The following is a 17,824-nucleotide window of genomic DNA, read 5'->3' as shown; positions in this document are numbered from 1 at the left end:
CGGTTTTATCGTAATGCACTTCAGTAACGTCGTTCCGTTGCAGAGTCATTTCATGGCATCGCAGCTTCATTCAGTGTCTCTCTGTGTTATTTTTACAATGATTTCATGTCAGCCCAGCCTTACCAAGTGGCACAGTTGCAAAGCTTAGTGACACTGTGCGAAAGAGAGAGAGTGATATCATTCTGTGATGATGTCACCGCCCATGATCAAAACACAGAAAATGGACAAAACCAAAAAAATCATGCTTATTCCCAAGATTTCTTTACGCTGTTTCCTTCATGATTTCTGACTCCTTATAAGTAAGTTTTGCAAGACATGAGGTGATACGGCAAAATGCAAGATGCAAACAAATCCAGCAGCCTCTGGAGAGGTACTGTACAAACACACACGAGGACACTGGCAGACGGCATTTATAAACACGTTCCCTTGTCTTTCTGAAACATTAGGTAGTGTGAGCCACAGTGTAGTGTGTCCTCCGGAGCTCCTTCCCTGGGCTGGAGATGTGCTTCTGGGACCTGGATGTTGCCCATGGGCCTGGGCCACCAGCTCTGCTCCATCTCTCACTCTTCTCCCTCCTTGGGGTTTACATGCTTTCTATCAATGTATTTATTTACAAACCATTTCCCAGCTGGAAAAAGCCCTTTGCACCAGAGAGGGAGATTCCCTTCAGCTGATAGCGAGTGCTTTGGCTGTGTATTTTTCAGAGCGCTCTGAAGTGTGAAGGTTTTTCTGGGGCTGCAGATACACGCACAGCTTCTTGATGAGATGCTTGGGTATTCTCTTTGGAGGGCGGCTGGCTGGAATCAAATATTCAGAGGCTCCCCTAATTCATGCCATTTGATGTGAATGGTACTGAAGTGCTGGGGCTGATTTGGTTCTTAGAGCAGGGATTAAAAGCTGGGGTCTCCCAGTGATCATCTCCAAACTGCAGTATCTGGCTGTTGCCCGTCCCCCTGCTCATTTCTGGGTCTGGAGCAGGCAAAACAGATGCTGAAATCCTCATGCTCTCTTCTAAGGGGGGAAAAAGTTACCAGCAAGCCAGCCTCCCCCTGTGCGGTACGGGATGCTTGTAGCCCAATCTCACAAGCAGCACCCAGCGGCTCAGCTAAATTAACTTCTCCTTTGGGTGAAGTGAAGGTTGCACTTCCCTGACAAGGATTTTAACCCTCTCCAGGAGCTGAGCTGGCTCCGCTTTGGGGTGCTCCTGTGCAACCACGAGGCAACAGGGCAGCAACCTCGGCTGCCCACGTAGGAAATGTCTTGGTGAATTCTGGGGGCTCGCTGGGGCTCTGGGGTGTCTTGTCTGCAAGCGTCCACCTGCCAGCTTGTCTTTGCAGAGCCTGCTTGTGTTTTTGTGTGCATGCCTTTCCATAGCTAGCTGTGTAAGATTGTGTTTTCTGTAGAGCTGTGCCTGGCTGTAAGTCTGTGTTCGTGTAAGCGAGCAGGTATTTACGGATTTGTGTCTGTCTGCTTGAGTGTAGCAGACTACAAACAGGCTTTCAGTTCTGGTTTAACTAATAACTACAATTTTGCTTTTCTGATGAAGTTTGAATTCCAGCAGTCAGAGCCGAAGACAGTGATTAGAAATGCCATTGGGATGCTAACGGATTCTGTCTCTCTTCCTCTCCCTGTCTTTCTTTTCTCTAGAGCTGAAGTAGTAATAAATGACTCTTCGTCTCCAGCTGTTGTTGACAGAAGTAATGAAAGCATTAAGCACAACATTAAACCAGCCTCATCCAAATGGAGACACAACCAGACACTCTCTTTGAAGATCAGGTACTGGTAATTACGTATAGGACAAGAGACAGATTTGGTCCTCTCCAGTGCAAGCTGGCAAATTGCCTCTGTATATCATCTAAAGAAGTCGAGGAAGAAATAAAAAGGCTTATCTCCTGCTGAGCTAGACTTCATATCTGTAAGCGATCGCTTGGAAATGAATTCCCAGCTGAACCAGCTGGCCTTGCAACGACGAAACAAGGAGCGCTTGAGCCCCCGTTTTCCAGGCCAAGTGGAATTAGTGTGCACTGATGGTGGGTCACGGAGGGGAGAAGGAGACCCTCTTCCCAGGGCAAATGCAGGGATCCCCCACTAATGGTGGGCTGATCATGCTAGCCTGCCCCGGGAAAGGATGGATGGAGAAGGAACAGGCATTAAGATGGAGATACCTGTTTGTAGGCTGTTCCTGGAGAGCATTGGTCAGATGGACCAATGGCTACAGAACAAGGGCAACCAGGAGGCAAAAGTTTGTCTTATGTATGACCCAAATTATCTCTGTACCTGTCCTGATGGGGCTGTTTTCTTCCCTGTCCTCAGGAAACAGATCCTGAAGTTCCTGGATGCAGAGAAGGACATTTCGGTGCTGAAGGGGACGCTGAAGCCGGGGGACATCATCCACTACGTCTTTGACAGGGACAGCACCATGAACGTCTCGCAGAACCTGTACGAGCTGCTGCCCCGCACCTCGCCCCTCAAGGGCAAGCAGTTCCCCACCTGCGCCATCGTGGGCAACTCGGGGGTCCTGCTCAGCAGCGGCTGCGGCCCCGAGATCGACGCGCACAGCTTCGTGATAAGGTAGGGGCCCGCACCCTGCTTCACGATGGGGCTGGGGCGGTTTGGAGGTGGTTTGGAGGGGTGGAAAGGGGCTGGAGTCCAAATCCACGTGGGGCAGCGCAGCCTTGCAGCCCCGTGTGCACGTGTCGTGTTGACCGACGCAAACACCCTGCTGCAAACTCTTGCACCCACCACCAAACGTTCCCCCAGAGTTCTTGCAGATGCACCCCGTGCCTTCTCATGGTGCAGCGTTAACCACCCCAGCGCACCGTTAGCCCCCAGCTTCCCCCAGCGCCAAACACTCCCTCCTCTTTTCGCACATGCTTGCCCTCTTGCAAAAAAACCCTGTCCTGGGCTCTCCCATGGACACAAGTCTCGATTCTGCCCCAAGTCACTTCTGCCCTCGAGCACCGGGTGCACCACACGATGCCCTCTGCATGCCCAGGTCTGATGCTCCTCTGTGACCGCTCAGTGCCCCAACACCAATGTCCCCGCAGATGCACTGCCCCGTGGACCTGCAGCAACAGATCCTGACCCCCACTGGGACACACACTGAATTCACAACAGAAGATGCTTGAAGTGGAGAGGAGGAGCGCGCTTGCCCTCCCATCCCCGACACCCGTGTACATCTGTTAGCTGAGGGGCTGTAGGTGTCCACTGGTGATTTATGTACGTGCAGACACTTGCTCTCTGGCGAGTCTATTATGAAGACAGCCCAATCCATCAGCGGCTCACAGAGGCGGTCCCCAGCGTGACGTGGGAACGAGGATAATGTCACCTCTGCCCCCTGCTCAAGCCCGGCTGCTCCAGCCTGCCTGGCTGCTAGCAGCTCCATCCTGTCTGCAAGGCACGGGGGTAATCGTTCGCATCCTGAAGTGTAACCAGGGTGAGCAAAGGGAAAAATTGCTTATTGCAGTTCTGGCAAAGTTTAGGGAGGGGCTTCCGTGTCAGGTAGCGTGGCTGCAGGCGAAAACCACTTCTGGGTGTAAGGACTGGGGTTTTGAGCGCCTTCTCTCCAGCCGGGTCTGCTAGTGCAGGTCTGGCATGGACGCGCTCTTCCCACCGCTGGTGATCTGAGCCATCACTTGAATCTGCGTTTTCCTGATGAGGACTTGCTCCATCCAGGCAGCCTTTTCAGCAGGGCTGCCAGGGACCAGCGATGAGCTCTGTGTCCAAGATACAGCTTCGCTCTTCAGGTCCAATGTTTATTTTCAGTGATTTTACTCCTGTGACGAGTGGATCAGAAGGGCCCCGTGTGCCAGTAGCTGGATTTTCTTCACACTGTTCCCTTAGCTTCCCCATCTGTAAAGTCGAGAAAGCAGTAGTAATGGCTGATGATCGAGGCAGATGGTTAGGATGCAATTCCTGCTTGTTAAATACTGTAACTTCACTGTAAAACGCCACAGGAGAGCACGCAGCGCACTAACATGTGGGTACCCTCTGGTTTTCACCACGCTGGGGGAGTATCTCTCTGCATCCCCCCATCAGCTGGTCACCGCTGCCATTTACCCAGCGCCACATGCGTGACACAGCTACGGCTTAATGGCTGCGGATCCTGCCTCAAGGAGCTGTAGGAAACCACCGTGTAACTAGGGTGATTTGTTGGCAGTTTATCCCTCAGCCCTCGTCCCTGGCATGACGCAGGAGCTCCCAGGGGAGCGTGTGTGCCCCTATCTGCGTGCACAGCCTGAAAGGAGTCACCAATTAATGCTACAGAAAGAGATATTTTTTGAAGGTCACAGCCTCCAGACAGCCAAACCCTGGGGAGACCAAGTCCTGGCATCCACCACCCGCTGGTGTCATTATCGCTGCTGGTGCCACCAGGTCTGCTGTTAGCAGAGGCTCATCAGGAAGGGAGAAGGGGCTTGGGATAATATTACCCCAGCAGGGCTGGAATTAAGAGGCGAACACTTTCCTTGCATGGGAAAGGCCGTTTCGTTTCAAATCTGCTGTGGCAGCAAAGGCAGCTGGTTTGTTGCTCTGTGTTATTTTTGAACTACACCAGAAGAGACACCGATCCGTACGAACCCACCCGCCAGACGCCGAAGTTATGTCTGTTATTAGCATTGCCTCGGAGGAATATGTGCAGGCGTGCCAGCATGTTGAGGAATGATGTCCTTATATTAGGATGGCTCATCATTACCAGGCCAGAGCCTCTCTAATTTATGGCAGACACTCATTCTTCCTCCTCCTTCTCCTAAAAACAAGGGTGAATGGGCACATCTTGTCACTGACCCCAGCTTTTGGCATCAAACACCCCTCGCGTTTGTCACTGCCCTCTCTCATGTCCATTGTAAAGGGCTGTTTGGTGTTTCCCCTCGCAGGTGCAATCTGGCCCCTGTCCAGGAGTACTCGCAGGACGTGGGCATGAAGACAGACCTGGTGACTATGAACCCCTCAGTCATCCAACGGGCCTTCGAGGACCTGGTGAACGAGACGTGGAGGGAGAAGCTGCTGCAACGCCTCCACAGCCTCAACGGCAGCATCCTCTGGATCCCGGCGTTCATGGCCAAGGGGGGCAAGGAGCGAGTGGAGTGGGTGAACGAGCTCATCCTGAAGCATCACATCAACGTCAGGACTGCCTACCCCTCGCTGCGCCTGCTGCACGCTGTCCGAGGGTGAGAGCGTTTCTGGTGTGCTCGGAGCCAGGATTTCGTGAGCTTCTTGAGCTGCAGAGCGATCGATGGGGTTGTGCTGGAGGCAAACGGCGCCAGCTCTTTCTTTCTGCAGAGCATGAGGGGGACTGCACCAGGGCAGTGGTTGGTCCCTAGATGAGAACTGGAGACCACCTCGCCAGCAGGGGTTCGCCACTCTGCTCTTTGAGCGTGAGGGCTTGTAGCCGTGCAATATAGCGAGCCTAAGTCTTCCAGTGCTTTCCTGGCTCTATGCCTGGGTGTCCACAGCTCCCCAACCTATGGTTAGGGCTTTTGTCGGAGAAATGTGTGTGTGCTGAGCTAGTGATGAGTGACTTGAGTGACACATGCAAGTCTTGCACGGCTCCTCAGGGGTCAGGGTGCTCATGGCCACCTGGGGATGGGCTCGGCGGTGGCAGAGGCCCGAAGGCTGTTCACGCTGTACGCTCCTGTAATGGTGCTCATTGCACTGCTCATCTGAAATGACCAGGCAAGGCAGGGAGGGGACTGACATGGTCTGGTCCTGCTGATCAGATAAATAGGACCAGGCGGTGGTGAATGGACTTGCTGGGAGGGAAGGAAGGGGTCTTTCTGCTCTCTCCTTGCAACTTCAGGTGTGTGGGAGACACAGGTGTGGTGGGGATGGGGAGGTTATAAAAGTAAAAAAGCCCCAAGGGGGAGACTTCCATGTCAGTGGCTTGGGGATGGGGTAGGCTCTTGCTTTCTTGCTTTATTTCTCTAGGGAGAGTCATGATTCATTAGGCATTTAGGGAGCCTAGGCAGGTGGTGGCTTATGCTGGAGATGGCTTAGTGGCAGTAGTTGTCCTCTCTGATCCTGACTAGACCCTGTTGATCTCCTGGGATGGGAATTCACTCGTGCAGCTGGTGCTTCCGCCTCTTAAGCCTCAGCATTAATCTTTCTTGATTGCTTGGAGCACTTCTTCCCCTGCCCACCTCTGAGCCTGAGCTCTTCTGGTCAGTTGGTCCATGCTGGGCGTTGGTCTGTGCCAGCTCAGGTTGCCCTACAGTGCAGGGGGTGGGCACAGGATGGATTTTGGGGTCATTTCCTACAGGATCAAACCCAAGGGGGTGCTCTGGAGAGGGGTGTGAAGGGCAGCTCCTCAGGCAGCCTGGGTGGCCTGGGAGGAGTGGAGGCTCTGGTGCCCCGGTGCATCACAGGCAGCAATAATGGGCGAGAAGAACCATGTCTGCCCGAAGTGCCCATGTTTAAGGGTTCCCTGGGCCAGAGAGGCATCTTGCAGAGAATGCTGGCTTTGAGGTAAAGAAAGGGAAGGAAATGATACCACAACTAACAGAAAGGGAGGAGAGGAAGAAAAAAAAAAAAAACCCCACAACCCAAATTCTGAGCTATTTCTAGCTGTAATTGACTTACTTTCATCTGTCAAAATAGAATTAAGCTGCTGTAATAAGCCCTTTAAATCAACAGGCTGCTAATCCTGTGCTGGCAACCATTCCCAGTGCCAGAAACTTCCTGTAGGAAGCTTTGCAGAGGGATTGGCAAGGGCTGGGCATCGCATTCCCGCAGGAGAGGAGGAGGATGCCTCGATAAGCTCTGCTGCTGAGCTTATCTTCCAACTCGCGGCACCTTCCTGGCCCTCCTGTGCTGCAGCCCTGCGGTCCAGCTGGGCTGGCTGGCGCTCTGGTTGTGCCCGTGTATCTCCCACAGAGCAGCGTTGGAGCCACCACCCGTGGCTGGCAGGTCCTGCCTGGCTGGAGGGGATGCAGGGATTTTGGGACAAGCCCAGAGGTTCAGTGCTGTCTCTTGGTGCGTGGAGCGATGCGCCCCTCTCCCCTGTGACTTGGAGTAGTGTCTTCCTTTTGCAGGTGGTGGTGTTCCCGTGGGTTTTAATGGGGTCCCATGCAAGGACCAGGAGTTTGAGCTGCTGAAAACCTGCTGGGACTCAGAGGGGTGCAACTAGTCAGACCAGCAAGTGAAGTGACCACTATTGGTGGGTGTCTGGGGCGGGTACGGTACCAGCACGTGTTTGGACACTGGCTGATCCTGATGACAGGCTCTAAGTACCCAGTCTGAGCTACAGCAGGGACCTCGATCCTGTCCTTTGGGCTGGTCACTGTGTGTGGGTCAATGGAGAGAGGTGGGTCATGGCTGCACGGCGGCAGCGCTAATTCAATTATAACCGCAGAAGCCGGTGCTAATCCTCTTCAGGGGAGCTGCTGCCTGACCTGCCCTCCTGCTCTCACACTTATCAGCAGGACAACAAGGATGCCTACTAATTAACAGTTAATATAATTAAAACTGCAGCCCCCTCGGAAAGCTAGAACTGATGGGAGCTCTTCAACGCCTACCCCAGTGTGTTGTGGCTTGGCCAAGGAGCCACGCAGAGGGACCACCCAGGGCTGGGGGGCAAAGGGCTGTACTGTTCTGAAGGAAGGCTAGAGTCAGTGTTAACCCTTTCCTCGGTGCAGCCTCCTCAGGTTTAGACTTGGATGGATTTAAGAGTGATTCAGGCAGTATTGAATGAAGTGGCCACAGCTGAGGGGAGGGGGTGTGTGCTGATGCTCTTGGTGCTATATAGGAGATCTCTCAGGTACCTGTAGAGCTGTCGTGACCATCTGCTCAGGGTCACTGATGTGGTGTAGATTGGGATGAAGAACGAGTCTTTCCTCGGGTCAAACTAACCAGAATCACTAGGATTTTACTTATTCATCTTCTGTGATACTGTCTAGTTCTTACAGTCATCCTATATTTTTGCTTGTGAGCTCCTTGCTGTTGCAGGGATATGCTCTCCAACGACTTCCTCTGTCTCTCCAGCTCTCTCTGTGGAACATCCTGGTTTGTAGCATTACACTTTCCTTTGACAGATCTGAGATTTGTGAAATGAATACATTTTGTGGCATGCAGCATGCAGCAGAGAATCATTAATCCACAAAGCCCACAGAACATCCCTCTGTGCTGCAGTGGGCTGTAGTTGCAGAGATGTCCCCCCTTCTCCTTTGCTGGATAAAGCTACCCTTTATAATCTATTCTAAGTTGATTTGGAAGTCACAAAGAAATGGGGGAAATCTTTCAGCCAAGACACTCTTTTATTTTTATTTTTTTTTCCAAGGAATAGCACTTTCTACAACGGCTAACGTCTCAGCCAACTTCAATTCGGCTACAAAAGCTTTGCCTTTTCTCTTCTTCCTTCACTACCAGCGAAATACATTTGTGAGTTCTTGAATCCTCCTTGAACCGCAGTATTTATTGTCTTGCTCTGCTTTCCCCCAGACCAGAATGCATTTCAGTGGCAATTGAGTGTTTTTTCCTATAATTTTCAGTGCATTTGGGGCATTTGTAGAGCGTGTGTTGCTGAGATAAGTAAAAAGCATTTGGTTTTGTTGCCCTTAACAGCATCATTTGAGACATCACCTTCCTAGCTGTGAGGGTGCCTCAAATGTTTGCTGATAGCTTTTTGTGTTGATGATTCCGGGTAATCTGTGCAATAGGACAGGAGGCTCTTCTTACATGGTTAAACTCACCATCTTCACACCAGGAGGGGAGAGAGGCATCGGCATTTCGATGGAGGAGCTCAGGAGGAAGCCAAGCCACCACCTAAGGCTGAAGAGGAAAGCTGTGCCGTGGCAGGGAGACAGCTCGCGGGGACGATGCCGTGCGTTTCGGGGGTGTGTGACTCACTTCAGAGCAATTCTATAAAATGTCTCCTGAGCAATTCGTCTGGCGAGCACAGTGCTCGTCTCCTGGCTGGGAAGCAAGCAAGCCCCTTTTTAAGTCATCTGTTAGTGTCTCCAAAAAGCCTGTAATGCCTATTGCCAAGCAGCTTTTGTTAGAGAAATAACATGAAATGCAGGAAACAGGGGAAAATAATTGTGTTGGAGGTTTGACTATCTCTCCTTGCGGAGAATTCATGGACACGTTTCAGTTTGCCTTGTCTAATCTATAGTCTCGTATTTCTCACTGTGCCCATCATGAGGGTCTCTTGGCAGTAACTAGTTCTAATCCCATAAGGTTTTGTTAAGAGCTTCTTGAAAGAAAAAAAAACAAATCAATATATCTTCCAGCTCCTTGGCTAGGTCTCCTGTTAGCTTTGACATCCAAATAGCTGTGACAGTTCACGTGCGCTCTTCATGGCAATGATCACCTTGCTCAGGGCTTGTAGCTTGTGTAGTGCCACTCTGCCACGTGTCCTCGGAAGGGCAGCCTGGTGGGGCATAAGGTGGATTCATTTTTGCCTCAGGTGTCTGTCTGGGTCCTCCCACCCAAACAACCTTTGCTGATGTTTCGGGGCTGCTCAGCCGCTGTCTTTCCTGTCTGCCAGCCGTGGTGGAAACCCTCCCTTGGTCCCTCCTCGCCTTTGTGTCCTAATTATGCCACCTCCTTTCCAACAGCCTTTATCTCGCTTATAGCCATACACGACACACGTATGCAGATTGTTCTCCTAACCTTTTGCTTTGATCACACCACCCCGCTCTTCTGCATCCCTCCATAGGCTCCCCTTTTCTCGTAGCACACCAGCTTGTAGCTGTAACACAGCCTAAGCTGCTGCTTTTCCTTTTCACAGCCGTCCCAGCTCATCTTCTCTCACTCTCTGTCTTGAGATCAGTTCTGCTGTTGATTAGCCAGCGTCACCCACTTGTGGGTTTTCTAAACCAGCTACTTGATTCTTCCTCCTTTATGGTACTTCATGCTTACAGGGGCTCCTCTGAAATACCTGCCCTGGGGACTCATGCCTTAAAGCCCTTCCTCTCTGGTCCCACAGACAGTTTAAGGACAGTGGTACTGTGCTCAGATGAAGGAAGAAGGTGACCAAATGGTCAGAAATGAACAAGATGACCAAATGGGAGAAAATAGCCATTCGTAAGTGTGCAGCTGCAGTAGGACGTGAGGGACTACGAATGTCCCGTAAAGCCACATGTGGGTTAGATCAGTCGATATCCAACAAATAAATCCTTGTGTGAGCAATTATTCTTGCCCCTTTTGCACTTGAGGCACATTGTACCCAGCTGTGGTGTGTTTCTACTGGGACCTCAAGACAGTTAATTTGTTCCGGTTAACTGGGAAGAACATTTAGTCTTTTCCTTGTCAAAAGAAGGGGAGGGGCACAGGAAGGAAAGGGGAAAGAAATAGGGTAATCCTCTTCCCAGTTACTTCTCTCTTCTGTCTGTTTGGAAATGCTTTAACTTGTGGGTGTTGAGTGCCATGTGTGTTCGAAAGGGCATTGCAGAGCTCAAGACCTGGAGGAGAAAAGAATTATTTATCCATGATTCAGCGTTGATTTGTTTGCACCAGCTCACCAAAACCAGGCCCAAGCCCCATGGTACAAATCCAGTCTGGATACAGAGGATTGATGTGGTGATTGGACTTTGCCCAGCCTGGGGGTAAAGCCCAACTCTGACTCCAGATCCAGCTTTCGGAGTCAGCTTTAGCATGAATCTGGATGGGGACCTGCCCACTCCTACCTGTCCAGCACAGATCTCATCACTGTACATGGCTGTCGGCTATTTTGGGAGCAGTGACAGAGGAAACTGGATACGTGGACAGAAAAGGGCTGGGAGAAGCCAGATGGGGGATAGCACTTGCTCCCTGGGCTCCAGCACTTCATCTCCATCCACCCAGCAGCCAGGATACATGCTGTGCCCTGCCGGCACCAGCGGGTCCTGTCCCTGCCTGCACCGACGTGAGCACGGAGCACCGTCGGGGCACTCGCTCTGGTTATCTCTAGCTGGTCTTTCATGAGTATTAACGGGAGCAGGATGTGTGTGGCAGACTGATAACACGCTTCTGACAGTCAAGGACTAGCACCTCCACAACAGCTTGTGTTTGTATCACAGTTTTATGAATAAGCTGTTTTAAAAGGGTCTGAAATTGCATTATTTCGTCTATTCTAATTTGTATCACTAAATAATGCAGCTGATACTGCTGAAACTTGATTTCTTCATTGAGAAAGTGAATGATGTTTTTCATCATTCTGATGACCTGAGTTTTTTATTCATTTCATCAGGGCGATGGATTTTCTGTTTGTTTTATCCTGCAGGTTAGTTAACCCTTACCTGGAGGGTGGAAGTTACGTTAGGGTTTTCTCAGACACACCAGGAGGTGATGGGTAAGCACAGAGCAGGACCCTGCCCTGGCTAGCGATCCTCACCCACTGCCTGCAGGGAGGAGTTTTGCATCTGGCGTTTCAGCCAAGGCTCTGCTCCCTGAATTTGGGGATGCCAGGGGAGGATAAGCCCTGTTAGTGTGTGTGCTGCCTTCCTGGCTCGGGTAGGAGCTGCAGCTTCTTACGGGTAGTTTCAGAGTGTTTTGTCTCCTGAAGGATTCCCGCTGGGCTTTAAGGTCCAAACACAGCGGTTGCTTCCCCTGTGGCTGCAGTGCAGCCCCCTCGCAGGAGGCACACACCGATGGTCACTGCTGTGCAGTTCTGCTCAGGAGGCTGCTAAAATTTCTTGGAAACCTTTTGGAAAATTGATGTTGTTGAGGAGCAACCAGAACCACCTGCCAGCTAGGATGAGACTCGCTGAGCTGCTCTTCTTGAAGCCTTTGTCCTTGGCTAGTTCAAATAGGTGCTAGGGCTTGTGTCTAGGCTGCCTCCTTGTGAAAGATGGCCTCGAAGATCTGGTGGCATTTTCCATCTGTCACTATCATGATCTGAAACAAGAGCTGTCTTGGACAATTTTTGCCTGACAACATCACGGTTCCTGTTCATAGCTGCGTCCCACTCAGGCACCAGCCTGAGCTACTTCCACCCCTGAGGGTTTATTTATAGAAATGACACAGCACCAGCTTTTAAAGGAGGTCCGTGCTGTGAGAACGGCTCTGAGGAAGGAGGTATTGGGTTTCAGGACTGCTCTTTGCTCTTCTCTTTTAATTGCTGTCTCTTTCCATAAAATGTTACAGTTAATAGTTATGGTGATTGGTGTAGCCAATTTGAAAAATAATTACTGCCTGCTTCAAGATTATCTTTCCTCCTAATTAAAATCCCGGACCTCACATATTAAAGGTGTGCTGTTGACACAGCATCCCATGTGCACCCAGACAACCTCATTTGGATTTACAGAATTAATTAGGTTTTATTTCCATCCCCAGCTGTTCTCTCCTGCACCAGGAATGTGGCCACTGTCTCAGTTGGCCAGTGGTGGGAGAGATAAGAGGGAGCTCTTCCCGCATAGCTCCCACACTCCCATCATAAGCCAGTCATTAAAAAGTATTCTTCAGACCTCACCAGAGGATTTCCCACCTTCACTGTCCAGGAAACAAATTGCAAGTGCTGTGGCATAACATAACCTGTGTTATGGTTTGGGCATTATATATTATGTATGTCATCTGTATGGGTGGGTTGGGACAGCCTGGAGTCCATCACCCCCTCCCAAAGCTGCAGCCAGCAGCTGGAATTTATGATGCTGTAGGAGCGAGGTTTGTCATCCTCCTCGTTTTCACAATGCCATGGCTGCAATAGAGGGAAATACAGATAAAAGAGCCAGATTTTTAATTTTTATTGTAAGAAACTGAATTGTCCTTGTTCCCTGCCCCAGTATTACTGAGGGAGTGCTCACTAGCTGCGTGTGCTGAGGTGGATATGCTGGGTTGGTTTTGGTAGGGCTGCTTCTGGGTACTGGCTGCGCACTCTTGTTGGTCTTGGGCAGGCTGTTTGTGCATGCTGGGTTGCAGAGGACAGCGTGCTTCTGTAGGGCACTCCTGTGTTTGGCCCAGGTCATTTTTGTCATCGTTAATACGCTTGAAATGTTGGTCACAGGTGGCACCCGTGTGCAAGGGTCACCTCGTCGTGCTGTCAAGGCCTTTGTACGTTCACAGAGTTTTTACAGCCTTTCAGCAAAACCTGAAAGTTAATATTTTGGGCAGGCATAAGGTCACCAGTATGTTTCTGTGCTCCAGCTGGTAAATTGATAAAAGGAGAGTTTTAAGGCTAAAGCAGCTGCAGGACAAACCCAGACAGTTGCCTTCCCCCAAAGCCAGCCAGTTAATGTGGCTTGACAGTTCTTTCCAGGTAGTTTCCCCGCTGCATAAGGATACCCTAATTCACAGTGTTAAACGGTTGTGATAATCTCCCAGTTCTCTCCGCGTGCCAGGGGTCTAATGTGCTTACCCATAAACTCATCAAGGAGGCTGTTTTATGGCTACCTGTGGGAGAAGATTGCCGTGGCACCGCAGCGAGCCTTGCTGTGTCCCCATAGCGCAACCCATACGGCCGGGCAAGCCCAGAAAATGCTGATGCTGTGCCTTGGAGATGCTGATTTTCACCAGTTTCCCCCCAATTTCTTGCTCCTTTTTCATGCTGGATGCTGAGGAGATGAGTCAGGAAAGGAGAACCTCCCCAAAACTTCATACTTGCCTTTTGGCAAAGCTACAGGCCCTTGGACACCCCTGGGGTGTGGGACCCCCGTAAACCCTGCCATGCCCTTCCTGCACACGCCGAGGTGGTCGTTCTGCTTCCAGAATTTCATTCACCAGAAAAGTCAATTTTTCTCTTATCTGGCTGAGAACAAGCAAGTATGTTTTGTGCCTTGGTTGCTAAATTTGAATGGCTTTCGTGAAAAGGTAATTTGCAGGATTAAGGCTCAGCTCTCCCAAGGGTTCCCGCTGTCTGACTGCCAGACCCTCAGGAGCCGAGCAGAAAGTGCAAATGAGGAGCGAGAAACTTCCCATGGCTCTGCGTGTGGCAGCGGGACCCGGCTCAGGATCCCAAACCTGTGGGTGGGAGCACAGAAATGCCACGTGCTTTGCTCCGCTTCCTCATGCTTTTTATCCAAAGCGTTGCCAGTCACTCGCCTGAACTCAGGCCCTTTGAAAGTTCTACCAAAAGTCATCTGAGGTCTTGAACGGACTGTGACACGGTGGGATGCGCTGCCAGCACCATCCCCGCCTGCTGTGGGGCAGCACTGGCATCAGACGTGCAGGGGGAGGAGGGAGTGCACCCGAGAGGGGCATTTTCTACCTCCCCCAAACCTTTTGCTTTCTGATTTTGCTCCTCTGACGGTGTTTTTCTGCTGAGCAAACCAGGTAAGGTGCCTGAGCAGTTAACACTGGGCGCTGGAAACATCTTCTTACAGGATGTTGACGCTGCACTAACTTTTAATCGTCAGCCCAAAATACAACTGCTGATACCGTTTCTGCTCGTGCATCACTGCAGGGTGCCTCCTTCCCCTGTTCTTTTTGCCATCCCTCATAAAAACTAACGCACTTTTCAGCAGTGAGCACAGCTGACCCCCATGTCGCCTATTATATGTTGCAATACACCATATTGTGTGTCTCACAGACTGATTTTGCAGAGTGTGGTAACGTTTTTTGGTCCAGGATCACAGTAGCAACCGCTGAGTGTAATGGGAGTGTGTTTTAGCTTTTTCAACCTGGTGGCCCTTTATTCAAAGGCAAACACTTTTACAGCTCTGTTGTGTTTACTGTCAGAGTAAAAATCTTCATTCATCAATGAAAATCATCAGCTTGTGTGTGTGAGTGTGGCTGCTTTGAGGGGTTGCTGGAGTCTACTTGACATGTGGATGGCTTGGTCTGTGGTATTGATCTCCTGGGCTGATTGGAAGATAATTGTAGGCTGAAGTACTGAAGGCCGCCGTTGCAAGCAATTTGTTTTTCATAAAGGATTGCCGAGACATGAGATGCTTCAATGCCATAGCAACAAGTGTGATGTAACTGCCAGACAGAGAGCAGGAGGATGCTTATTCATGAAGCAATCCCTGGAGAGGCTTTTTCTTGGCATGGAGAACTCTTCTGCAAGTCAGAAACCTCTCACTTTGAATTACCAATATATCTCAGTGAGAGGCTGGAGAGAGAAAATGTGCAAGACACGAGCTTCGTGTGGGGGGAGGAATAACACGCTTTCCTCTACTCTCCCTTTGCAGGTACTGGCTAACGAACAAGGTGCACATCAAGCGACCCACCACCGGCCTCCTCATGTACACCTTAGCCACTCGATTCTGCAACCAGATCTATCTCTATGGCTTCTGGCCCTTTCCCCTGGACCAGAACCAGAATCCAGTCAAGTACCACTACTACGACAGCCTGAAGTATGGCTACACCTCGCAGGCCAGCCCGCACACCATGCCCTTGGAGTTCAAAGCCTTAAAGACGCTGCACCAGCAGGGAGCCTTGAAGCTGACAGTGGGGGAGTGCGATGGGGCCACGTAGGGTGGTCCCCGGCCGCATTCCTGCACAGCCACGGGAAGGAGGGGAGGGGGCGGAAAGGACGAGTGGTGCCTGGTGGGGTTGGTTGTCTTTGTTAATGCGCAGAACAGCGACACAAATATATATACGTGGTACCTATATATATTGACCTGAGTATTATAACTGTTTGGTGTTCACCAAGGAAGGGGCAGGAGAGATGCGGGAGCATCTGGCGTGACTGGCCTGGGCAAGACCCCTCTGCCGTGGGCTTGCTGGGCTCGGAAGGGCGTTCGACCTACGTCCAAAAGGTGTGAAGGTGGCCTTGGTTTTTGAGGGTATGTTAGGTGATGGGTAAACGTTAAACCGTTTGTCGTGACTGGTCCGAGGTTGGTAGTTAGTTTGTTTGGCCAAGGACGCCGGCGCTGGCGCTCTGCAGCGAGGCACGTTCTTGGCCCCGTGCTCGTGGCGGGGAGGGGAAGGGGCAGGGAGCGGGGTGGGCAGGGAAGGTTTGTTGGCGGCTCTCACGGCCGAGGGACTGCCCACGGCACCCAGCAGGGACCAGTGCCCGGCAGAGTCGCACACGGATCCATCCGAAACATGGACCACCGGGTTGAGCGCAGCCTTCGGAGGGGCGAGGGAGAAGCCTCCTGGGCTGCGGCTGGATCTCCCGGAGGCGGTGGGGAGCTTTGCTAAGCTGATCCTGGTGACATTTGCTCAGAGAGGAGATGTGAGGGCCTCCAGAGAACGAACACGTCAGCGTTGAGCTGGGCGGATGGTGAGGAGGATGCTGAGCATGTATTTTCTCTTCCTTTCCTGAGGAGCAATTTAGAAAGGGTCAGAGATGCTGGAATGTGGCAGGAAGGAGGTTTGCTGCCGCAAACCGGCACCGTTAGTATTAAGTGTCTTACTGTGCTGCAGTCGAAGACGCTCAACATCTGTCAGGGCTCATGAAAACCATAGGTACATCTAGCTCTTAATTCCCAAATGCTACCTGCTAAGCAGCCTGCCTTATCTCCCCCTCCAAAAGTAACTGCTGAAATACTGGTGATAGGCCTGGGGCCCAGCCGAGCGGAAAGACCACAAGACTTCAAGGGACTTTGTCGAGGCTAAATAATTTATTTTCACTTTCTCCGCAAAGAACCAGCATACAGCGCTGTATTCCTGAAGTCCTGCTCTGTCCTTTCTTTCAAGCTCCAATTAGCTCTTACTCTGGACAGTTAAATAGGATGTCAAATGGATCTTGATGGGATGCTTGCCTAGTGGTGAACGTCAAAGGAGTTATCTTATCCCCTTTTTTTTTTTTTTTTTCAGAGAGAACGCAAAATATAAAGAAGTTTTTATGATCGTGTTTGCTTTTCTTTAAGTGTTTTGAGGGAAGCAGCTAGATCGGTCTGATTAGCCTGTTTTAATTTTCTGCTTCTGTAGCCTACTCTATTTGTCTCCTAATTAGCACTGGGTGCCAGAATGCAGGGGAGTCTGGGGTTCAGTGAGTGCAGCTCAGGTTTAGTTTGTGGGAGAGTAAATATCACCACAGCCAAGCCTCAGACACACGCTGCAATGCGTTTGTGGCTGGGTGTCATCACCTTTGTGCCTCCTCCTGCTGCTGTGTTTTTTAAGTTAAAAGGTGTACCGTTTGGGGCTGAAATACTTGACCCTGACACTGTCTCTTTAAAAACCGAGTGCTTCAAGTGGTAAAGGGAAGAGCTCGCTTTCATGTTTTGGGACGTAGAAGATACTGTACCCTTAGGAGCCTCCAGTCTGCTAATTAGTGTCAGATGAAGATGCCTAAGATTAAGGTATAAGCAACATTATAGTGGATAAATGTGGGCTAATCTGCCACCGAGGGGATGTTTCTTTCCAACTCCAGAAAATGATTTCTTTTATGTATTTTTTTAAAAAAAACTAGCGCTTTTTTTTTTTCTTTTTAATTCTTTTTACTTGAGTTGAGTTGCACGATAAAGCTAAACCTGGCTGTGAACCTCAGCTTAAGCTGTTGGGCTTTCCTGAGATAGGAGGAGACAGTAAAACCGCAAGATGGAAGTAGTCTGCAATGCCGAGGAGCTTCCTGTGATTCCGGAGTGGTTGTTAAAGCTGGATAATTCCCTGGTTTGTGCCCGGTGCGGAGGTGGGACAGAGTAGGGATGAAGCCGCAGGGACTGCTAAAGCCAACTGTTGTATAGAGGGGCCTGGGCCACGGTACTGATTGCTGTTAGCAAACCTTCTTTTTAAATAAAAATACAAGAAATGAAATAAATGTGCAGGGTTTTTATTCTGTATTTATTTTCATCGACTAGAAGGGTAAGAAGGAGGGCAAGACTGTAAAATGCCATGCCAGTGAAACGGGGAGACGCTGTAACCTTTGCCAGTGAAGGGGAGGGGAAGGCTGGGCTGCTTTGCCTGTCTGGGGTGGGTGTCGGTGCTCTGCCAAGGGGACATCCAAAGCCACCAGGATGTCCTCACTGCGCCTACAGAGATTATTGAGCAGAATCGAACGGCAGCGCAACAGGGGTGTGCTGGGGGGTGA

General features: G+C 50.7%; 1 protein-coding gene across 2 annotated transcripts in view; it reads left to right on the top strand.

Moving 5' to 3' along the window:
• ST8SIA2 (ST8 alpha-N-acetyl-neuraminide alpha-2,8-sialyltransferase 2) overlaps positions 1-15,324 on the top strand; it is a 30,866-nt gene extending 15,542 nt beyond the window's left edge. For both annotated transcript variants that reach the window (XM_086471639.1, XM_086471638.1), the window contains 4 exons: positions 1,648-1,776; positions 2,314-2,571; positions 4,875-5,168; positions 15,039-15,324. In XM_086471639.1, the coding sequence (XP_086327765.1) occupies positions 1,648-1,776; positions 2,314-2,571; positions 4,875-5,168; positions 15,039-15,324 (967 nt within the window). The remainder of the gene's footprint in view (positions 1-1,647; positions 1,777-2,313; positions 2,572-4,874; positions 5,169-15,038) is intronic.
• Positions 15,325-17,824: the final 2,500 nt, after the last annotated feature.

This window comes from Leptosomus discolor, chromosome 11, assembly GCF_034619465.1.
Source record: "Leptosomus discolor isolate bLepDis1 chromosome 11, bLepDis1.hap2, whole genome shotgun sequence".
Lineage (NCBI taxonomy): Eukaryota > Metazoa > Chordata > Aves > Leptosomiformes > Leptosomidae > Leptosomus > Leptosomus discolor.
Note: the sequence above shows the minus strand (reverse complement) of the source record. Positions and strands in the feature narration are given on the sequence as shown.